At 47.5% G+C, this 21,901-nt stretch overlaps 1 protein-coding gene across 8 annotated transcripts in view; it reads left to right on the forward strand.

The window, feature by feature from the left end:
* KATNAL1 (katanin catalytic subunit A1 like 1) overlaps positions 1–18,944 on the forward strand; it is a 39,701-nt gene extending 20,757 nt beyond the window's left edge. For 3 of the 8 annotated variants that reach the window (XM_083820908.1, XM_083820910.1, XM_083820909.1), the window contains 7 exons: positions 3,330–3,457; positions 3,962–4,067; positions 9,088–9,246; positions 10,126–10,252; positions 11,217–11,351; positions 13,672–13,798; positions 15,252–18,943. In XM_083820908.1, coding sequence (XP_083677034.1) covers positions 3,330–3,457; positions 3,962–4,067; positions 9,088–9,246; positions 10,126–10,252; positions 11,217–11,351; positions 13,672–13,798; positions 15,252–15,450 — 981 coding nt within the window. In that variant the 3' untranslated portion in view covers positions 15,451–18,943. Of the gene's footprint in view, positions 1–3,329; positions 3,458–3,961; positions 4,068–9,087; positions 9,247–10,125; positions 10,253–11,216; positions 11,352–13,671; positions 13,799–15,251 lie in introns of all 8 variants that reach the window. The other 5 variants (XM_083820912.1, XM_083820911.1, XM_083820905.1 and 2 more) reach the window with 4 other exon arrangements.
* The last annotated feature ends 2,957 nt before the right edge of the window (positions 18,945–21,901 follow it).

Raw genomic sequence — 21,901 nt, forward strand, 5'->3', positions numbered from 1 at the left:
TTGAGTTAATGTCTTAGAGAAAGAAATTCATCTACCGGGGTGCCACATGGGAATTAATTAGTTAATCTAGAGGGCGTATGGTGGAGAAGAAGAGCTGGGGAGGAATTAAGCAGCAAGGGGAGTTTAAACCAAAAATATCAGTCAACTGGCAAATTACCTGTGGATTTCCTCAAGACCAGGACTCATATTTTACCCTTAAGTTAATGACCTCGGCACAAAAGTGCTGATTAAATTTGCTGATGTCGCTGGGCTGGGAAGCACCATCTCCAGTGGAGGAGGACGAGCCAGGAGGAGTTGGATGTTGTGGAAATGGGACGGTGGTGAGCGGTGCGGAGTGGCAGGCCATGCCCTCAGGGACAGTAAGGACAATTTCTTCTGGAAGACGGGAGCTCAGCAGCTGTGGAGAAGACAGGCTGGGATGTATCAGTAGAAATCATCGTGTCCAACTTTGGCACGTCACCGTTTCCCTGGCGGTGATGGGAAGGGCTGGCTGCCCGAGTGAGGTGCCACCTTCAGCTTTGGCAGCACGGGGTGCGGAGGGCATCTGGCAGTCGTTGCTGCCTCTGCGTGGTGGGAAGAGCCTGCAGGAAGAAAAGGTGTCTTCGTACCCCGTTCTGGTCATCGCAGCCCCACGGTTATCCTACGTGAATGATCTGCTGGAGGTTGACTGCAAGGCAGCGGTGTGATGGGAGCGAGAGTGAAGTCCTCAGCCCAGCTGGATGAGAGGAGAGATACTGATGCTCTTACAGGTGGCACTGGTGGGGCTGTTCTGTGTGCATTTCAGCAGCCGTGCTCCGCAAAGATGTGCTTGTGTTGCAAGAGGGGAGAGAAAAGGGGTTGGTAAATGAGGGCAGAGCACAGGCGTGCTGCAAGCACAGCGGGGTGGTGGGCACAGCAAAGAGACGGCTGCTACAAGCAATGCACAAACCTAGCGCAAGGGCAGAGAGAGGTTGGAAATGAGATATTTATTCCAGTCTGATGACCCTTCCTGATGGATTTCTGACTGCGTTGAGGTCAGGACTTGGCTGAGGAGAAGGTTTGGGTGATGTGATTGCCAGGGGGCTGGGTGGGAGCGGTCTCTTGCAGTCCTGTACGCCTCTGTCTGCGGACAGGCATCCCGAGAGAGAAGCCATCACTGCAGCCTTACTTAAAGCTGGGAAAGAGATGAGGATATGGCTGGGGAAATCGTGCTTACTCACTACGAGAACATGTCACTCAGTCCTGCTGCCTGCGCCCAGGCGACACGCTTTCCTTTCTTTCGGGTCTCCACTCACCTGCTGACAGAGGATTGAATATTGGGCCAATTTGGGACCAACCCTAATAATCTTATTACGCGTGGGCCTCTAAATTCTTTAAATCTCGGTTTAATTCCAGGACTAAACCCCCCAAACACTGAATTTCACCAAAATGGCAGCAGCATGACGCTGACAGTGCATCTCCCGGTGGCGTCCCCTCTTGCTGTCCCCCAGGAGGCAGGAGAAGAGTCCCTGGGCCAGGGCTGGGCCCTCTTTCAGCTATATCACACTAAGAGCCCACCATCACCTGGGCTGATTTACTTGTTCATCCCTTTTCCTTTCCCCCCTTTTCTCCAGCAGGCAGCCCTGCCTCAGGGCCACGGGTTCGAGCTGCTCCAGCCTCCTCCACCAGGAGCAGCAGCTGAGCAGCTCGCCCTGCCTTCTGAGCTGCCCTTGCTCAGTTTCACCCTGAAAAAGCAACGCAGCCGATGCGCTTTGGATGCCGATGCACAGGGAAATTCTTCCACTAGGACAATCAGTTCCTTATAGAGGGATATGAGAGAAAGTCTAACAAACAGACAGCAAATACCTTTTGCTTTACTGTGATTTTTTTTATAGTTACATTTTTTATAGTTACATTTGGATTCCATTTTCTCTCTTCTGAAACCGTCCGAACTCCACAGGGCTTTTTTTCCCCCTTTCCTTTCTACGCCAGGCCATTACGTTTTTGACACCACCTTTTCGTCTAACCACAACCCTCAGCTTGATTTCCATTGCAGAAACCCTGAGCTGGGAGCACTGAACAACACCGCGTTCGCTTGGAAGGAAGAAATAAAAACAGGGGGGAGATAAACTGCTCCCTCACCGGCCTCGTGGGCAAACGGCAGGCAGGAGGGGTGCAGTCGCTACCTTTTCCTTTATCCACCGTGAGGTTGTTTGTGTGTCTCCAGCTGCCTCTCAGGCCTTCGCTGAGGCTGCTCTTGTGCCGCCAGCTGGGATTCTTTAACTTGCTCGCTGATGGCATTTAGAGGCTGAGTTAGAGAGTCCTAAAGCAGCTCCTTGCTCGGCCCCCGTGGGTAAAACAGCGCAGCCGCTTTTCAGGCGCGGCCCAACGCTGCTGTCGAAGTGCTTTCTGTCGTCAGAGGCCCAAGAGAAGGAGGAGCACGAGCTGTGATGCTTCAAAGCGAAAATATTGCTTCGACCCCGTAAGCTCGCCGGCATTGTGGGGGCATTAAACCAGAAACTGGGGGCTGCTGGGGGCAGAGGCAAGGCTGGGCTTGGCCTCTGAATGGGTTGCAGCTTGCTGCAGAAATGACTGGAGTTCAAAGATGTCTGGGTGACTGGGGAGCTTGCTTAGGGCTTTCAGTGCCGTCCTTAAATAAATATGACCTTTTTGCAAGCTTTTAACTCTTTACGGAGCTCACTTGTGAATGAGAGAAGGGAAAATAGATAGCTTGCAGGAGAAATTGCTGGGCAAGGCAGCTTTATTTAAACACCGAGAGAGACCCTTCTCGGTTTTCCTCTGTCAAAGACAGCGGGTGTAAGAGCTTTGTGTTCTTCTGTCGTGGTGGGGTGCCCCTGGCTGAGCTCAGGCAGGGGGAGCAGCAGGGGTAGCATCTTCCAAACAGGCTTCAAATGGTCCAGTCTTCAGCCAGGCTGCAGTGCGGCACGAAGCCCAGCACCGTCTCTGTTCTTACACAAGTTGCATTCGTGCATTTGGCCAGCCAAGAAGTGTGTCAGTTGTCTAAAGAGTGGTTTAGCACTGGTAAGAGAGTCGGGTTCACTGATTTAACCAACCAACCCACCCACCGCGACAGGTAATGAGGTCTGGCATGGGTTTGTCACCGTGAGCTGCATCCCTGGAGAAAGCATTGTGCAGCTGTGGTGGCAGCAACCACGGGTGTTTGGGGACTCTTCGTGGCGTGCAGGGTATGAAAACATCGGTTTTGCTGCCCATCGTGGTACTGCATTAAAGATTCATGTCTCCATGTGGCTCGAGCGGAGGCTAAACCAGACATTATTGCAATGTTTTAACGGTAAAGGGTATGTGCAAAGAAAAATGTCCTTACGAGCCTGTGTGACTTTCACTTCCAGGGAAAGAAAATACCCCAGGAAGGTGTTGGTGACGGGGAAATTCCAAAATTTGATGGAGCGGGTTACGACAAAGACTTGGTTGAAGCTCTTGAAAGGGATATTGTGTCAAGGAATCCGAGCATTCATTGGTATGAGGATTTTCTCAATTGAAGTGGTTTTGCCAGCATGGAAGAGGGGAGGAATTATTCTTCTCTTAAGCCTTTAAAACAGGGAGCCATCACAGTCTTCTACAAATGAGCAAAGCAAGATCTTTTGGTTTTAACAGTTTATTAATTTGATTACAGTCAGGCTTTTGCTGCTAACTGGTATTACGGTGCAGCGCATCCATTGCAAGTGCTGCCGAAATAAAGGCATACTCCAGAGATCTCTAAAGATACTGCTTTGGTGCTCACATTATCCAAAACAAGTTTTAATTAAGCAGCTCAGAGTAACTTGAGTCGAAAATCATTTTTTGCCTACCTTTCACAAACGCATTTAGTTTTAGGTCGTGGGATTATAGGAGTGCTCTCACGAGGCATACACTGGCATGCTAAAAAGGGATGGCACCGAGTGGAAAGCTTTTGTTTGTCCTTATGTAAAAGCAGGAGGAATATTGCTGTACGGGAATCTCATAAAAATTTCTTCTTGCACAGGGATGACATAGCAGATTTGGAAGAAGCCAAGAAATTATTAAGAGAAGCTGTCGTTCTTCCGATGTGGATGCCTGATTTCTTCAAAGGGATCAGAAGACCTTGGAAGGTGGGGATTTATTTGGTGTCTGAGTAAATGGCAAGCCGTAGTTACGTACGTCTGCTGTTTTAGCATGTGTGGATGGCTGCAGTAGATGGCTAAAATGCCAAACAGGAAAGTTCAGGAATTTGTTCGTGAAATCCTCTCGTAACGATTCAAGTAAAATGTGCTGAAATAAACAGCTGGAAATGGATGCGGGTTTTACACTAAATAATTCTCTTGTGTTTACTCCGTGATTGCTTCTTGATGTTAATACTTTCTGTATGTCAGCCTGTACACATTAGCAAGCATATAGGGTACCCTGAGAGAAGCAGAAACGCTTAATGGAAATCTCTGCTTAATAGAATGGCTGCTCTTCAGCATTTCACCGAGGAAAGCAGTTGTTGGACTGTTTTATTCTGCATATGCCAGCTCTCTCTCACGCTGACTGCAAACTGCAGGCAACAGCAAGGATATGGGGCTGGGCTGGGCTCCTGATGGACCGGAGATGAGCCCAGCTTGGGCCTTGCTCAGGCCTAACAATGAAGAGGAGCGAGGAGGTTGGTGGGTGTTACTGTAGCCAAAAAATAAATAAAATTATCTTGCTTTTGTCGTGGGATGGATTGACACTTGTTTGGGGAATAACTAGTCACAGCATAGGGGCCTTCTGGTTACAGGGAAGCATTTGGTGATAAACTGAGGAGAAGAGGCTCTGTTGCAAGTTGTCTGCCATCCGGAGTCTCCTAAGAAATGGCATGTGTAGGAAATACTGTGTCCATGAGTAGCTTTTTAGTACGCTGGCTCAGCAGCATACATCAGACCTCGCGTTACGAACGCTTGCCCCATCTTTTCCTGTTTGGTCCTTATACTTCTCTCACATTTAGGACTGGCCTCCAAAGCTGTCCTCCTCCAGCCTGCGCCACCCCGAGATCCCCCGGCGCTGTTTATTTATGGAACAAAGTGCTGCAGCAACTGACGAGTGGAAGACGTGTCATTCCTGGGGCTTGTGTCTGCAGGCAGCAAAGAGGGGAAGGTGGAAGGGTGCGAGGCAGCAGCAGGAGCTGTGGGGTTGCTGCCTGCGGGAAGCTCACGGAGGTTTTAGTTGTAGGGAGAGAGTCCCAGCCTAGGTCAGCACACCTTCTGGGCCTGAGCTGCGTGGCCTTTGGGGTTCAGTGTGTTTGTGGTCAGTGCCAGTGTGCTCGAGGTTAAGCAAGCTGGATGAAGCCTAGATATTGTGGGTCACAAGTGTAGAGAGATTTTAATGTCTATTGAATCTCTCTCCCTTCCTCTTGGCACAGAGGAATTTGATCCATTCCTTCTTAGGCTACTGGGGCACCACCCATCCAGCCTTCAGAAACTTTTTATGGGATTGAAGAGCTGCTGTGCTGCTTTTCCACCTATGAACATGCCTAGAGCATGCAGTGGCCATCTGTCTTTTAAGGCAGGTATCTCAGCAGGCTGCAGGGAATGTAAAGAGTGCCAATGGCCTTGTCTCTCCAAATATTGTGGCAGCGGATAGAGAAACAACAACCTCATCTTCCGAGTTGCAGTCTCTTTCTCTTTGCATGAGATTATCCTTTCTTGCTGGCCAGTATCACTTCTGAAAACTAGGTGGTTGCAGACGTGGAAAAAAACGCTGAGATTATTTCCTCCCTTCAGCCTGAAATGCAGATTGATTTCTGACGAGTCCATGAAGAGTCTTCATTGTTAGCCTTTTCCCTGGGGGCTTGTGAAGCTGTAACTCTCCTGAATTTATTTTTCACGTAGAACAGCATGTATTTTCCCTACTGTTGACCTCTGACTGTGCTACAAGGATGAGAAGTTCTGAAGGGAAGGCTGTTTCTCGCGGTAATCAGTGGAGCAGCAGGCGTTTGTTGAGCCTGGGCATTCAGGACAATAACTCAGGGAAGAGGCAGCCAGATCTGTTTTTGGATGTTCAGACGCTCCTGAGAACAATTCCCACGGCAGCCCTCGCAGTTTGCCCCTGCATTCATGCTCAGGACAGTGCCTTGCATGAAGGAGCCAGCTGCCTTCCTGATTCAGCACTGGGCTGTGTGCTTGCAGCCGTGGGTTTCTGAGGGTCCAAAGGCTTGCTCTTTTCTTTTCCTCTGAACTGTTTTGTTCCAAGAAGGCCCGGTGGCTCTCTGTGCTTCCCACTGCTCTGCTAGTGATTGTTACAACAACAAGAAGTAACCCCGCAGTGATTTCATCAAAACACTTACTCCCTGTGGTGTGTTTCAGCTTCTTATTGGAATACTTTGGATTAACAGAGCCTTAGAGGAGGAATAAAGAAGCCTTTGTGTTCATCAAGGATTTTAACTAGTGAGTAAGTGGCAGCCCCTCCTAGTTGCAAAGAGAAAGAGCAACTTGATCCGATGTGTTTCTTTTTGCAGCTGTGAACACCTTGTTTTCCTGAGTATTCAAGGTTTCTCTGATTTTTTTCTTTTATTACTGACTTTTTTCTTTTTTTTTTTTTTTAAATCCCTGTAGAACATGGTGTTCTCCTGGCTTTGCACCTGTGTCAGGCACATAGATAATGCCACCAGTATCCTGTGCTAGGTAATGCTCGCTGTAGTACTTGCGCAGGAGGTACGAAGCGATGAGCTTTGGGTTCAGCAGTGAGCAGGGTGCGTAGCTGAAGCTGGAATTTGACCTTCCGGATTGATGGAGGACTAAAACTACATCCCAAAGAAATGATGTTAGCCCCTTGTGTCACTAGGTCCTGCAGTAAGTGCAGTTCGTCCAACACAGGTCGAGTGCGATTTGAAGTGAGGCGATGCTTGTTTTAAAATATTAAATAAGCACATTTTGAAACTCCGAGAGGCCGGTAAGGCATCTCTGACCTGCCTGTTACAGGCTGAGTAATTTTCACCCAGGCGCTCTGGGCTTGTACTTGCAATATTATCATAACGTCAGTGTGACTCTGCAGCAACTCAAATCCGTACATGTCTGAGTGTTCATGGGGAGAGAAAAAAAGTCAATTTACTTTTCATGCTCGCTGCCCTGGAATTTAGGGAACCTTGAGCAGCCTGAAGAGTGACATTGGGCCGTCAGCTGTACGGGGGAAGTATGAACATTTCTGACTTAATTTCCCGATGAATGTATGTTGAGCTTGCATTAGCTAAGTGTTAAATGGCAATAAAGGTATTAAGAGTTAATGGAAAATGGAATACAGAGAGGCGATTGCTTTTGAATAGTGCGTTTTTGAATAATTGCATTCCCGGTTGATTTGTTTTTATAGATCTCTTCCATGTCATTCTTTGTGCTTTTTGAGGTAAATTTTTTGTGGGGAACAGATGAAATCTAATTTGCTCCGTGGCTTGCGTTTAACAGATACTTTATTGCTGTGGCGTTTTATGTAAGATATTAATTGCAAAGCACATTATGATGTGCAATTCTAATTCCAGCTAATTTCATTACCCCTGCAACACACCGCAACTTTGCTTTAGGAAACTCTTGTTAGCATGTAATCAGACCTTGCAGTTGGGGGGAAAAAAAAGCTGCTGGAGCACCGCTTTTTCAGAGCATGCTCAAAATGCCAGTGTCCTTTTCTAGTGCCGTGAGGGGGTGGAACAATGTGTTGCCCCAGCTCTGGTGCTGAAAGGGTTGGAAAGATGATTCATGAAGATGACTATTTAAAAACGTTATCCCGATTTAGTGCTGAGAGTGAGCGGTAACCTCACGGTGGAAGGGTCACCTGTCTTCAGAAACCTGTATTGTTTTTGTCGTGGCTCACTTAAAGAGCCTGTCTTTGCTTTATAGTCAGGGTGGTTAACCAGTCCCCGTGCTACAGTCTTAACATGGGTCCTGAGAGCAAGTCCTGCTGAGACAATCATGGAATCACAGAATGGCTCAGGTTGGAAGGGACCTTAAAGATCATCGAACTCCAACCCCCCTGCCATGGGCAGGGACATCTCCCACCAGACCAGGTTGCCCAAAGCCCCATCCAGCCTGGCCTTGAACACCTCCAGGGATGGGGCATCCACAGCTTCTCTGGGCAACCTGTGCCAGGGCCTCACCACCCTCTGAGGGAAGAATTTCTTCCAAATATCTCATCTAAACCTATCCTTTTTCAGTTTAAAACCATTACCCCTTGTCCTGTTGTCCTCTCCAAGCTGAACAACCCCAACTCCCTCAGCCTGTCCCCATAGGAGAGGTGCTCCAGCCCTCTGACCATCCTCTTGGCCCTCCTCTGGACTCGCTCTAACAGGTCTCTGCCCTTGTGCTGGGGGCCCCAAAGCTGAGCGCAGGGCTCCAGGTGGGGCCTCAGGAGAGCAGAGCAGAGGGGGACAATGCCCTCCCTCACCTGCTGGCCTCGCTGCTTTTGATGCAGCCCAGGATACGGGTGGCTCTCTTGCATGGCAAGTGCACGCTGCCAGCTCGTGTCCAATTTTTCATCCACCAGTATCCCCAAGTCCTTCTCCACAGGGCTGCTCTCAATCTGTTCTCTGCCCAACCTGACGGCCACAGAACTACTTAGATGGGGAGATTAAACAGTACGACACGTCCTTGTGTTCACTGAGTGCTCTTCAGCACACTGACTTGTAAAAATCAACCAGATTCATACACACACTTGGTTAGGATTTGTTGGCAAAATGTTGTTCTGTAGAAAAATGCTCTACTTTCTGCAAAAGTATTTTGGTTTCTGTGAAACTTTCTTCACGAAGGAGCCTTTGTTCCAAAAAGATGATGACTTCACTCTCTTCATCCACGTGTGCAGCCACTTGTGAGACGGGAAGGGCCCAAGTTCGAGTCCAGGCTCTGTCTGTTTCAGAGCAAGGCTGTAAATCTGTCACCTGCCTCCCAGGTGAGAGCTGCAGCAGCAGCTGTTGCCTGTTATGATTCTGACTCGGGTGAAGTGGTAAGGTAAATAAATTGCAGAACGCTTCCATGTTGTTCTCATTATACGGGGTTCTTTTGTTTTCCGCTGATTACAATTGTCATTAAGCAATTAAAATACAGATTTTGGATTATATTGAGGTATAGTATAGAGGAATATAGTGCAAATTTCCTTCATTTGTTGTTCATTCCCTTTGTTTTCACCTTTCAGGGTGTGCTGATGGTTGGCCCTCCCGGCACTGGCAAAACAATGCTAGCGAAAGCTGTTGCTACAGAATGTGGAACGACGTTCTTCAACGTGTCTTCCTCCACGCTGACATCTAAGTACAGGGGCGAGTCTGAGAAGCTAGTCCGCCTCTTGTTTGAAATGGTACGTCCTCGATGACGTGGTCTGGGGAGCTCTAAGGTGAGAAGGGGCCTCCGTCTCGGCTCCCTGCCCCTTCTGTAGCGCTCTGAAAGTATGGAGTTCACTGCACCGAGACCCCCCTCAACCAGGCAGAAAAAGACAATCTGTTTGTATCCATCTTGTTCTGATACCTCACTGAGGATTAGGAAGGAAAGGGTTCGTCACCCGTGTTCAGGAGAGCTTTTTCCAGGCTAAAAGTAGAGTGGTGATCTTGACAGAAATTCAGTTATTTAGTTATGGGATACCAAACCCGTAGTAATAGGAAGTAATTTGAAATTAGAAGGGATTGGGAGCTGTTATTCTAGGAGCAATACATATTTTAGATCTGTTTCTGTTCTGAGTGATGGGCACGAGCTTCTCAGTGAATTTTTGAGCACAGCCCGTCATGTGGGCTGTGTGAAAGACATGCCCATGTGGACCTACACTGCAGGGTCATTCACCTCGCTGGGATCTTCATTTCGCTTCTAGCACGCTCTCAGTTGAAACCTCTCTATTTTGGGGTAGACTAGGTTCCTTTCTGTCCCCTGTGCCTTGTCCTCACCAGCACAAAAACCTGGACATTAAAAACTGCCTGTATGTACAGTGCTTGTGTTCCTTTTCCCCTTTTCAAGACTGGTATCTGAGGAAAACCAACCAACACTGAAAGACCTCTGACTCAAGGGGCACAATTTGAAGTGTATAAACTTAAGCAGTTTGTAAATCAAAGATTTTGAATTATTTTTCTTGTGGCAAGCGGGGAAGACATCTATGCGGTATTTTAGGCTGAACTGTGTGTGTCGTGGTCAGACGAGGGCCTGTGCTTGCTGCACAAGTCTTAATAGCGGTGTTTCCATTTGAATAAAGGCGAGGTTTTACGCTCCAACAACAATCTTCATTGATGAAATAGATTCCATCTGCAGTCGCAGAGGCACATCTGACGAGCACGAGGCGAGTCGCAGAGTCAAGTCGGAGTTGCTGGTGCAAATGGACGGTAAGGATTACAGGCTTAGCTTTAATTTTGGGGCCGGGGTGCTGTTTCGTTACAGATGGGAATGTAAAAAACTTGAACCATCTGGAAAACCTAGCTTTGTGGGTGGGGGGAAAATAAGACAAATTGGGAGGAGTACATTTTCTGAGTGTTTGAAGGCAGATAACTCAGAAAGGTGCTCTGCTTTATTTCTTGCTAAGATACCAATTTTGATGGAAAATTGAGAACTCATTTTTAAGAGACACCTTGCTCTAGGAGAAGCAGATAATGGAAATTTGTGAAGTTTAAAGCAGGCCTTCATTTTTGATGCAATTTAAACAAATTTCCTTTCTTTCCTCGAATCTCCTGCTCAGGGCCCCAGTGATCAGATCTCATTTTGCTGTGTGCTGTGGTGGCAGCTAATATTACCCTTTTAGTCACATTTAGTACCAGTTCTGTGCACCGAGGCCCCACCACCCGAGGAACATTTTGTGGCGTAGTGCTTTCATAATCACCTCTGTACTGCAGTTGCTGTTGAACCACCATTTATAATTGCCTCAAATATTCACCCTGCGTAAACAGCTTTTTGCCTCAAAGTCATCATTTCTTTGCAGTCCTCATTTGGGAGGCCAGGGAGTGATTTTCTTACTTCTGTGGCCAGATTTGACAGAGAGAGCATTTTTGGTGGGGCTAACAGCGCTGCATGCATATATTAGTTAACACATACATTTATTAACACACACATTATTTCACACAAACAGTGTTATTAGCACTGGCAAAGAAAGCCCTTTCTTGACTCAGCAAAAGAATGAACTGTTCCCCTCTCTGTGACAGTGATGATGCCACATCTAAGCCATGGAAAGTCTGGAAAGTGGCTCTAGGAGCATAAGGAGCAGTTGCTGAGCTTTGTTTGAGCTTTTGCAACATTCGTGCAATGTTTCTTAGCAAGCATCTCAAGAGAAATTTCTCTCAACCATTGTGCTTGCAGGGGTAGGTGGTGCCCTGGAAAACGACGACCCCTCCAAGATGGTTATGGTGTTAGCTGCTACTAATTTTCCCTGGGATATCGATGAAGCTCTCCGAAGGAGACTGGAAAAGAGGATTTATATACCTCTACCCACAGGTATGTTTGGTACAAGCATTTTACTTTAAAATGGCCTTTACAAGCCTACCTTAGGACTGCTCCGGGACTGTTGGATTTGGGAGGAATTATGATGTTTTTGTGATGAGCTGTGAAATTCAGGAGTTAATCGTTTGGTAGGATTGCTTTATTTTTAAAAAGAGTGAGAAAAAAAGCCCTTGCTTGGGGGCTTAAAAACAAAGAGCTGCTGCATTGCTTTGCAAGCCCATTGCTGGGTTCTTACATTTTGAAAGAGAGTTCATTTTAATGAGCCTGGAATTATTTTAAATGTTTAACAGTCAGTCCTTGAGTGATCATCAAAGGCACCCTTTGGACATGTTAAGAAATACTGCGAATGCACCCGTGCCCTTGCGGATGAATACAAAGAAGTGACTCCATGAATTTTCACTTACAGGCTTAGTTCACTGTAAATCACCGCTTGCTTGCCTTACGACTAGGCTTCGAGTCACTCCGAATGCAGCGGGCTGATTGCTTTCCTGCCCCGAGACGGCTCAGCTTGTCTTGTCTTTTCTAGCTGTCATTCAGCTGTCCTATTAATTTTGAGATCCCTCTCGCTTGAAGTTTGCGTAGCTTTGTTTCTGCGCGGTGCAGCGGGCGCCTCGTCTCCCTGCATGAGCACTCAAGATAACAAGATGCTGTGTGTGTGGTGACAGCAGTTGTGATTGAGTTTAGCAGGTATAAGGACACTTAATAGGTCTACAGCTTGTCTGTGCAGGTTACAGGCAGCAACAGCTACTAACGGGATGCCTGTCTTTATGACCAATTAGTTTAAAATCCTATCAGCTCCTGCTCTTGTTTCTAATTAAACAAGATTGTTTTTTGACACAGTAGATTACACCCTGGACAACATACAAGATGGGCTCCTGTTTTATTTCCGGTCTTCTGTGCCGTTGCGTTTATTCTGTGTATAAGAAAGTTGAGCAGTTCCGTGCAAGTCTAAATGATGCGTTTATAACTGCCTTGTGGCATTCGATGCGGTCAGGCAATTTAATTGGAAAAAAAAGAGATACGTCATACATACGCTTCTATATTGTACAATTTGACACAAGTATATATTCTACAGTGTTTCATTTTTGGAATACTGTAGGGGCTTGCTCATCCCGGTAGAAAAATTAGAAGAATATTCTCTGATCCAGGAAGCTCTCTGCAGGCACGCCGTGTGTACACTGCGCTCTGTAAATAGTAAATCCCCATTTTATATCCAGTGCCAGCTGTCTGATTGATACCTGCCTGTATTCTTGACAGTTCTGCAAAGCGCTCCAAGCCAGCAGCCTTGGATGAGCTTTCTGATTCCCCTCTGCTTTTATTTATTTATTTATTTTAATTTGTGGCATCAGTGAATAAAAAAGTGTGGATATTTCCTTCAGACTTTCAGCTTTTCCTAGTGCTACTTCCTCTGCCATGGCTGTCCTCATTTCAAAGCCATAAAAAATGGTCACTGTGGACATGGAGATGCCGAGCTGCTTTGTGTTTCCGCACAGCGAAAGCCAGGAAAGAATTTGTCCCTCCTTTACCACCATTACGCAGAGAAACACCGAGGCCCAAGCTGTCAAATGCGAATTCCCTGTTAGAAGCCTGGGCTCTTTAGCGTATGTACCCAAATGCACACATGCCTGTGTGCTCTCCCCAAGCAAAATGGTTAATTGGCTGCATAAGTACTCATTTACACAGCTGGTTATCACTGTATGTACGCTGCACCCAGGTCTGAAAGTGGGATGCCAGGACATTTGGATTGTAAATACATTAATGTATTTACCCTCTTAATGTATCTGTTTTCTATCAGGCTTCAGCAGCTTTCTTGGGTCCCAACTGGGTAAAGTGCTTAAACACATGCTTAAAGTTCAGCCTATTGTTAGGGCTTTGGTGTTGTTTAAAGCTCTGTTAATAGAATCCTCGTTGTGTTTTTAATGAAACTGTGTGACTAATATGCAATCAAACACTCGAGCAGAGAGTGAATCCAAAGGGATGTGAGAAGCAGCAGACGTTTGTAGCCTTGTGCTTTAGTGCCTTTGGGTAGCGTGTCACCAAACGCTTTGTCACCTGAGACATAACAGGCATTTTTAATGATGTATGTCTTTGGAAAATGTCTCTAGAGTATGCTGTTTTAATATCCAATTTTAAAACATATACTCTGCTGTATTTGATTGTGCACTTTGCTAAGATTTATGATTTGTTCTGTCTTTTTCCTTTCCTTATATTAAAGCCTTTTGTTTGTTTGAAAAATCTAAGTTGTGCTCGTATCTTCTTTTTTTTTTTAATGTTACTCTTGCAAGGCTTCAAACAAATATTTTTTATGTTGTAGCAAAAGGCAGAGCAGATCTGCTTAAGATTAATCTTCGGGAAGTAGAACTGGATCCTGATATCAGCCTCGAAGAAATTGCTGAGAAGATTGAAGGTTATTCTGGTGCTGACATCACTAATGTTTGCAGGTATCTCATTCCCCTTAATTTGCAAATAAAATTGCCTGGCAGGTCGTCATTTGCATTATGTGATAAAAGGCAATACCCACAACAGCTGAAGCCGAGCTAACAGTGACTACTTTTGGGGCCCAAATCTATTTACTGAAAATGAGCATTGCTGTCATGTGGAGCACTCTATAAACCGCGGTGTTTTGCATGAGATGCGATCAAGTTTGCTTAGATCTGAAGAGGAAAAAAATTGAGCAAATCTTGTGTTACCCTTGTCTGCATTTACTGATGTTTATTAATGCAGTGCAAAACTGGGTTGGATTCTTTTCTTAAATCTTGTGAGTTTAAGAGCTAGAATTTTGTAATTGTGCAGTGGAAAAGAATTTTTCCTAGAATTTTTCGCATTCTTTGGGGCTTCCCAATGGTGTATGTTTGGACAGCCCCAGCACAGCAGTGTCTTGATTTCTGCTGGAATTTTATAGGTGCAAGGTATAACAGGTAGTGTATACCATTAGCATTGAATTCATTTCCATCCCGTTTGCACAACTTGTGTCAATTTTTGACAAATGAGGCTTTTCTGGGAGGACAGGTATTTGATTAAACTTACCAGTAGGAGCTGTCCATCCCTTACAGAGATAGGGTCCCTGCCAAGAGAAACGGATCCTTTAAGAACACGGCTTGGGATTATTTTTTTTCCCTTTGCTTCTTTGCTGAAACTGAAATGACTCCGTGGTTTTGGAAACTCGGTGTGTGTCACACAGTGCAATAGTTAAATTACCTGTTCCCCCCGAGGCCTGTGTTATCCCCTGCTGGGAAAAAAACTGGGGAAAGAGAAAAGGTAATTTCAAGCTGCAGGTGGGCTGTGGCGTGAGAAATGAGCGGTGTTCTCCGTGGCGGTGGGCCACGCTGGCAAGAATCAGAGCTGGGAGGAGTGGAGGAGCAGGAAGAGCACGAGAAGCCGCGGGCACCGATGGCCTCAGCCCTGCAGGGCCACGTGGCGTTAGCACGACGCTCGCTGGCTGTCCTTTGGGGCTGTGTGGTGGGGAGAAGGGGAAAATCTTAAATCTTAAAGAGGGGTCTGCAAGATCCAGAGTGCTTTTGAAAAAGAAAAGGATAAATAGATCTCCTTGGGTGCAGTTCCTCTCCCACCGTGCCCTTCCCTGCGCTGAAGATGTAGAATCTCGTCTCTATGAATCATTGTAAAAGGCTTTCAGTTTTATAGTTTTAATTAGCTCTGCGCATTTGCCGTATGCTTAAATGGGTTTTGGTGCCAGTGCGTTCTTTATGTTGGATTGATGTCGGGATCCGGGAACGCGGATGCTAACAAAGACGCGAACTGCATCTTCCGTGGTAAATAAATGCTCTCTTCAGTGTTCCTGCCAGTGGTTGCTAGCAAGAGAGCACAATCGAAATTCATAGGCTTACGGCACGTGCTGCTAGCAATTAGCTCCCAAACCTTGTCCTGTATTTCCAGGGATGCCTCTCTAATGGCAATGAGACGGCGTATTAACGGCTTAACTCCAGAAGAGATCCGGGCTCTTTCTAAAGAGGAACTTCAGATGCCGGTTACCAAGGGGGACTTTGAGCTGGCTCTGAAGAAAATCTCCAAATCTGTTTCTGCTGCGGACCTGGAGAAGTATGAAAAATGGATGGCGGAGTTTGGATCTGCTTAATCTCACCGACAGCTCTCCGTTGCTAGAGTTTTATGGCTTTTGTTGTTTTCACTTGCAAAATGAGTTAGAAATCTTTTTTTTAAAGGTTTAATAAAAGATCTGCCTCCCCCCCACCCGTGCTGCCCCCCTTCTGGTGACAAGATCTTTTAAACTCCATTTGCCTTTAAAGGGAGCGAACACAATAACGAGCTGATACTGTAAAATATATATATATATATTTTATGTCTGAAATAGTAAAATCAGACAAACAGGAAGGGAAAAAAATACTTCTGAGAATAACCTTTTCATTTTCCCAATGACGAGCAGCGTTGTTTACCTTCTAATAGTCATCTTCCATGGCTAGAATCAGTAAATCAGCTGGGGGACGTGACTCCGGAGGAGCTAACGAGGGCTCGCTGTACCCCCTGCTCGAAGTGCTACGTTTCTGTTGAGCCGCCGACTCTGCCTCCCCTGGACGTGGCATCGAAGCTGCTGTTCCTTGCTGCTGTTCTCCGCACAGATTTCCAGAGCAAAGCCTGTGGATTAATTGGCATTTACGCAGAGGAAACGAGGATCGGTTTGCCATCAAGACGGGGGCTCGCCTCTCTCGTACACCCGTTTGGCGTCGATGTGACTTCAGACTGGACTGATGTTACTTTTTTTGACTTCTCCTGATGGAAATGAGAGGAAAAGGAAAGGGCCTCGGCTGCTTTCAGCCCATACTTGATCTCTGAACATAACTTGTACCCGTTTGACCAGTAGGCACTTTGACTTAAGTTATATCGTGCACTTTTATGCTTATGTAGAATCCTGTACTTTGCTTTCTAGATATTAGTATTATTGTTATTGTTGTTATTTAAGTAGGACTTTAATACAGTAAAGACACTAATATCAAGGCTGTCCTAAAAATACATGACTGTGGACTTCCAATTCTTTCAGTTAGGCCTGAACCCTTTCCTAGCTTTACTAGGCGATGGAATTTGCACTTGTTTATATTGCAGAACTGTTAAACTGTTAATGTTTTTGTTTTGTTTTGTTTTTTAATGAAGATTTCTTACAAATGTATAAATGCAATTGATTTAGGGAGAAAATAACCTGTACAATCTCCTTTATGTTCTTATGTGTTTCTTCCCTTCCCAAGTGCAAGGATGAGAAGGGTTGGGTTACAAACCCTAGCATGAGAAGTCCTCTCTGGAGCGTAATTGTCACGCTTTTCACAGACCTGGGCTGCAAGTCTGACGCGTGAAGGTTTCCCATGGAAGGAATGAGAAGGATAGGTCAAATTTACAGAGGAATATGCAAGCTCTGAGATTCGTGGTGATTTTGTGAGCTGGATGCCAAGCACTGTGTTGGATCTGAGTTGCTGTGCAGTTCAGGGGGTTACTGTGCCCTCTGGCTTTCTGCTGAGACATCAGGTGGCATTGCCAGATGTGGGGAGCTGGAGTAAGACATGGATCTCTTAATTAGGCCAAGCATTCACAGTTGCTCACCCCCTGTTGGATGGAAGTGTGTACCTACTGCTCATTTTTGCTAGTTCTGGAAGTTGCAAATAATGTCCATAATCCGGCACAGTGGTCTCTCAGGGCATGACACGTGAACCACGAAGGCAAATGGTTGTTGAGCACGCCTCCTGTTCAGTAGCAGGGGCTGTCAGGATACGTGCTTGACAACTCTGCAGCATCTGTCTGACTGCGTGAGCAACATTTGTGGTCGTGTTACCATCTCCGTTTGTCTGCCAGCGTGCCTTCTCTCTCCCTTTATGTGTAAAGACCACACCTCGGGCTGATCCTGTCATTTTCAAGGGCCCCACTAATTTCCATGGGGAAACACCTTGGAGTTTGTCAATCTTCCATTTGACGTAAAAGTCAGCTGGGGCTTTAGAGGCACGTTTCCATGTGGCACCCCAGAAATCCACCTTCTGTGGCCCCTGGGCTGGCTGAGACGCAGCTGCTGTTCACGTCTGCCCAAGGACAGCGCATCTTGGAGTCACCCTCTTGGCCAGGGAGGTCAGTGCAGGGAGAACATCGGCTTTTCCCTCTTCACCTCCAGGCAGAATTAAAGCTCCCCTTTCCTCCTGGCTGCCCACTTTGCACCAACAGCCCTTGGGCTTCACGGGCTCTGGAAGGAGAAGCTCTCTCTGCACTGGAAGATGAGCAAGCACAGAGCCGTGTCGACTCTATAATTTTAGGATAAATTCCTCCCAGTGCCAGGCTGTTCCTCCCAGGGAGTAACTGGATCTTTACAGAGAGAAAGCTTTAAAAGCCTTGCCACAGCCTGTCAGTTCTTCCTTCTGAAAGCTGTGTGCTGCGGCTGTTTTGCTTTGCTTTCTTTTTTTTTTTTTTTTTCTTTTACTGCAGTAGAAATGGGTAAAGCTATGACTCTTCTGTGGCCGGTGCCAGATTAGCACTTCAGAGGCTCTCGCTAGTCTCAGACCACTGCTGCCCGAGGAGCTTATTCTGCACAGGCAAGCACTAGAAGGGAGGAGACGTGGATGCCAATAACCCACACCGTTCGGCTGCCCGGGAGCAGTGCTGGATTCAGCAGTGTTTTGCTTAGCAAGGTGCAACTACCCCTTTTCTCAGCTTCATACTGCAAGCAGCAGGGCCCTTGGTGCTGCTAAAAGCACAACGTTTAGCAAAATGTCCTTCCTTGGGTTTTTGGTGAACCTCCTACCCTACGGTGTTAAGCTATCCCCTTGCATTGTAACCAAAATCCATTACGCTGGACGTTCCCTCTAGTGGCAATTATTCAGGTGCTGCAGCCTTTCTCTAAAGGTCCTGATTTCTACTCCAAATGTGTTTTTCTTTTCTCTACAGGCCCATTCATCTTACGCTTCTGCAGAAAGGAGAGTTTCCAGGCCATAGCTCTTTATCCATACGCTGGCTGTGCCCAAGCATTGCACCCATGAGTTGAGCCCCTCTAGATCTGGCGCTGATCAGACAGAGACCACCCCTGCCTGGCCGAGACCTCAGCGTAGGTGTCAGACCGTGTATGCTGACCCTTACGTCTCCACCAGGTCTCAGTGGTGCACCCACCTTTAGAGGCTGAGTGATTGTCTCAAAAAGGGAGCAAGGAGGAACAGGGAAGGAAGGCCGGGCCAACAGCGGTAGCAAGGCAAGACCCTACATGAGTCCAACACCCATCCCTCTGGGGGAAGCCCTTGCTTAGGGCTGTTTGATTCATCAGAGAGCAGCTTACTAGCGTATCACAGCCTGCTGCAACCGTTCCTTCAGCCTGTTGGTGTGTGGAGCTGTGTACGCACACGCGCGGATGTGTGTACGTGGCTATACGCACACGGTGCGGCGCGTGGTGCTTCGGTGGCTTGGGCTTTACCTTACAGAAAAACACGTTTCAAAGCTGTGTTTACGCGTCTCCTTCAAAACGTCTGTGAAACGCCCGCTTGGGTGGCACTGTTAATTTCTGTACAACGTGCCGTTTGGTTGTATGGAGTAATAAATGTACGTGGAGAGTCTGCCTGTCTCTGACTGTTTCCAAAGGCGGATTTTTTCAGCGTGTCCCAGTGGTGTTGGATTCACCAAGGTCCTGGGCGGAGAGCAGTTACAGCAGAGCCTGGTCTTTTTTGGATAACACTGTCAGCAATGCTTTCCCTCTTAAATTGGCCTTTCATTGCCCCGGGCTATAAAATGGTAAATGTTCCAGCGTCCAGCACGTGGAAGGAGGGGGGAGAGGAGAGCAGAGGCCCCAGCAGATGTTCGGTGTTAGCACCTGATTCAGACCTCACAGAGCTGGGCAGGTTTTTTTTTTATGGCTTGCCCCTGGGCTGAACGTCTAACCAGGCTCTAGAGAAACTATCATCAGCTGCTTGCTCACCAGAAGGCTTTCAAAAGCCAAACTCCTGTTAGGAAAGAGCTTTCAGAGCTGGAAAGAGACCCCACATCTCTTGGGGCCGAGTCGATTATTTGAATTTTCTCGCTAACTTCCTCATGGAAGCATGTGTAGTTTCCAGCGTTTCATAATGCCTCCGACATGAAAGAGCGAGCAGGGGAAATTGCTGATCAAGGGATTTGGGGAGAGGTCAAATCTTTGCATAGAAAGTTCAGCTCGCTCGGCTTTAAAAGAAGACTGCACAATAGGAAAGGTGCGCTGGCTTGTTCTGATCAGGGAGAAGATTAAAGGGCTTGTAGGACTTCTTTACAGCATACATCAAGTGAGTAAAGAGTGAGCCCCACGATCCAGACGTGAGCAGGTAAAAGCAGAGGAAAGGGTGAAAAGAAATGTCTGTTTTTGGAACGGACTCTCCTGAATCAGCTCACGGACTGAGATTTTTTTCCGATCCGCAGTTACAGATAAGAACGCGATGAAAACACGGGTGACACGGTGGTGCCAGGGGGGAAGCTGTGAGCCGAGGGAACCGAGAGGGATGCGCCAGTGTCGCTGGTGTGCCAGGTGGGAGCAGCCTCAGTGCCCCCTGAGGGAAGAAACGGGCAGTATAAAGCCACCCAGGCGGGTGACAGCAGCTAAGAAAGTGCCACTAGAAAAGTTTCGCTATGAAGAGGCAAAGTGCTGGGACGTTCCCATCCCTACTGCACGGGCAGGGTTAGGGTTGTGTTATGGGCAGGCCCCATTTTTCTGGCTTTTCTGCATTTGTGACTGCAGTAGGAGGAGCGTTTTTCTTTGAGTTAAGGGGAAGCCACGTGGTTTTTGCTCCATGTTTGGGCTTTGGGGATGCAATGGTCTGGTTGGCACCTGGAGCTGTTGAGACCATCCCCAGCGCGCTTATTTGGGGAGGAAAACATCGTGTATCCTGCCTGGCTGTCCTGCTGTACAGCAACTAGCGGAGAATTGTGCAAAGTTTCTTAAAATAGAATATCGGTCTGACAAAGAGAGAAGTTCTCACCAGTGGATCACTTCTCCGTAGCTCCCATTTGTGAGCAGCCCCTTGCATAAGTTGTTCGACTGGTGTAGAAGAAGCTGTCATGGATATAAGAAGTTTTTGAGCTTGGGAGAACAAGAAAGGTAGAAAAACATTTGCCTAAAGGGAGATAGCAGAGTACCCGAGATGTTAGGGGCTGAGATTTCTTCTTTTTGTGGCTTCCCTTGTTGTCTGGCAGCTAGGCTGCCGGGTTGCGCTTTCTGGTTCCAATTTGTTTGGAAATAATTACCATTGTTTATCCGCCTCGCAGCCGGCGTTTTGCAGATGAATTGGTTCCACGGAGCGCTCTCCTGCTCGGCGGTGGGTGTTCTCGCACGGCGCGTTGCGTGCCGTCTCACCGAGCGGGCCGATGGTACGAGAGCTCTTCCTCCTGAAGGAAAGGTCACCGGCGTGGGGAAGGTGAGAGGAAACGCTCTGAATACCAATGGGACTGACGGTAACAGAAACCATAGCAACTCCGCGCTGGGTTTATAAATATAGCCCCAAAGAAAAGGGAATAACCTTAAGGAGCTGCCGACAGCGCTGCAATGTGCATGTCGATGAAAGCGGGGGGTCTCTGCATCCTTCGCAGGGAGGAGGACGTGCGTGAGGGGATGGAAGTCGCCCTCGGTGAACAAAGGAAGCCGACTGCAGACGCTGCTGACGGGTTGCATCGCCCGCCTTGCTGCTTAAAAACCTGCCAACCTCTGGGGCAGGCTTCTTACAGCCACGGCAAAACCTGCCTTGCATGGGAAGGGATTAGAAATCCTAATGGCTCGCTTCCCACCTCAAAATGTCTTCAGGCTTTTGGGTGTGCCGGGGCAGGAGTTGTTTCTGTAGGGTGCTTGGGCTCTGTAGTGCTGGGTACCGCTCCAGTGCACAAGAAGAGATGCTGTAATGCTCGCAGGGAGATGTGCTGGGGAAGGAGGTAGAGCTGAAGTGACTCACCTGAGGCCATGGGGCCAAAACCATCCCTCTGACTCCCAGTTCCTAAATGGCACAGTAGCGTTTTCCAGTTGCTTTTGATTTGCAGCACCCTAGTGCTTTTCCTACCGAGGCCGAAGATATTGTGAGCCGAACCCAGTAAGTTTCTTTTTCTTCAGTCCCTCCTGCAGGCACCTTACAAACAGGCTGTGCTGCTCCCAGGGGTGGCAGGTGATAGCGTCGAAGGCGCTGGCCCACGTCATCCTAAGCTCGCCTGAATTTCCTACGGAAGGGAGGATGGTGGATGCGGTCGGGTTTATTTTCTTGTTAGTTTGCTGAGACAGACGAAGCTCGGCGAATGCAAGGTGCTTCTGGGGAGTTTATTTACACTGCGTCTTTTCTGCGCAGATTAGCATTTCATCAGCATATGGCACAGCCGTTTAAAACAAATATTTGCCTTTCTTTAATTTATGCCCGTGTAGGAAGGGCCCTGAGCATGCATATCTATTCCTCTGCTGTACCTAATGAGACATTTCTGCCGTGGTGCCGGGGGGACCAGGAGGAGCCGAGCGATCCTCGTGCTGCCCGGAGGGTGCAGGCGCTGCCAGGTCAGCTCCCCTCCCCGGATCCAAATCCTTACCCAATTTGAAGGTGGAGTGGAGCCCGCCACTGCCA

This window comes from Anser anser (assembly GCF_964211835.1).
Source record: "Anser anser genome assembly, chromosome: 1".
Classification (NCBI taxonomy): domain Eukaryota; kingdom Metazoa; phylum Chordata; class Aves; order Anseriformes; family Anatidae; genus Anser; species Anser anser.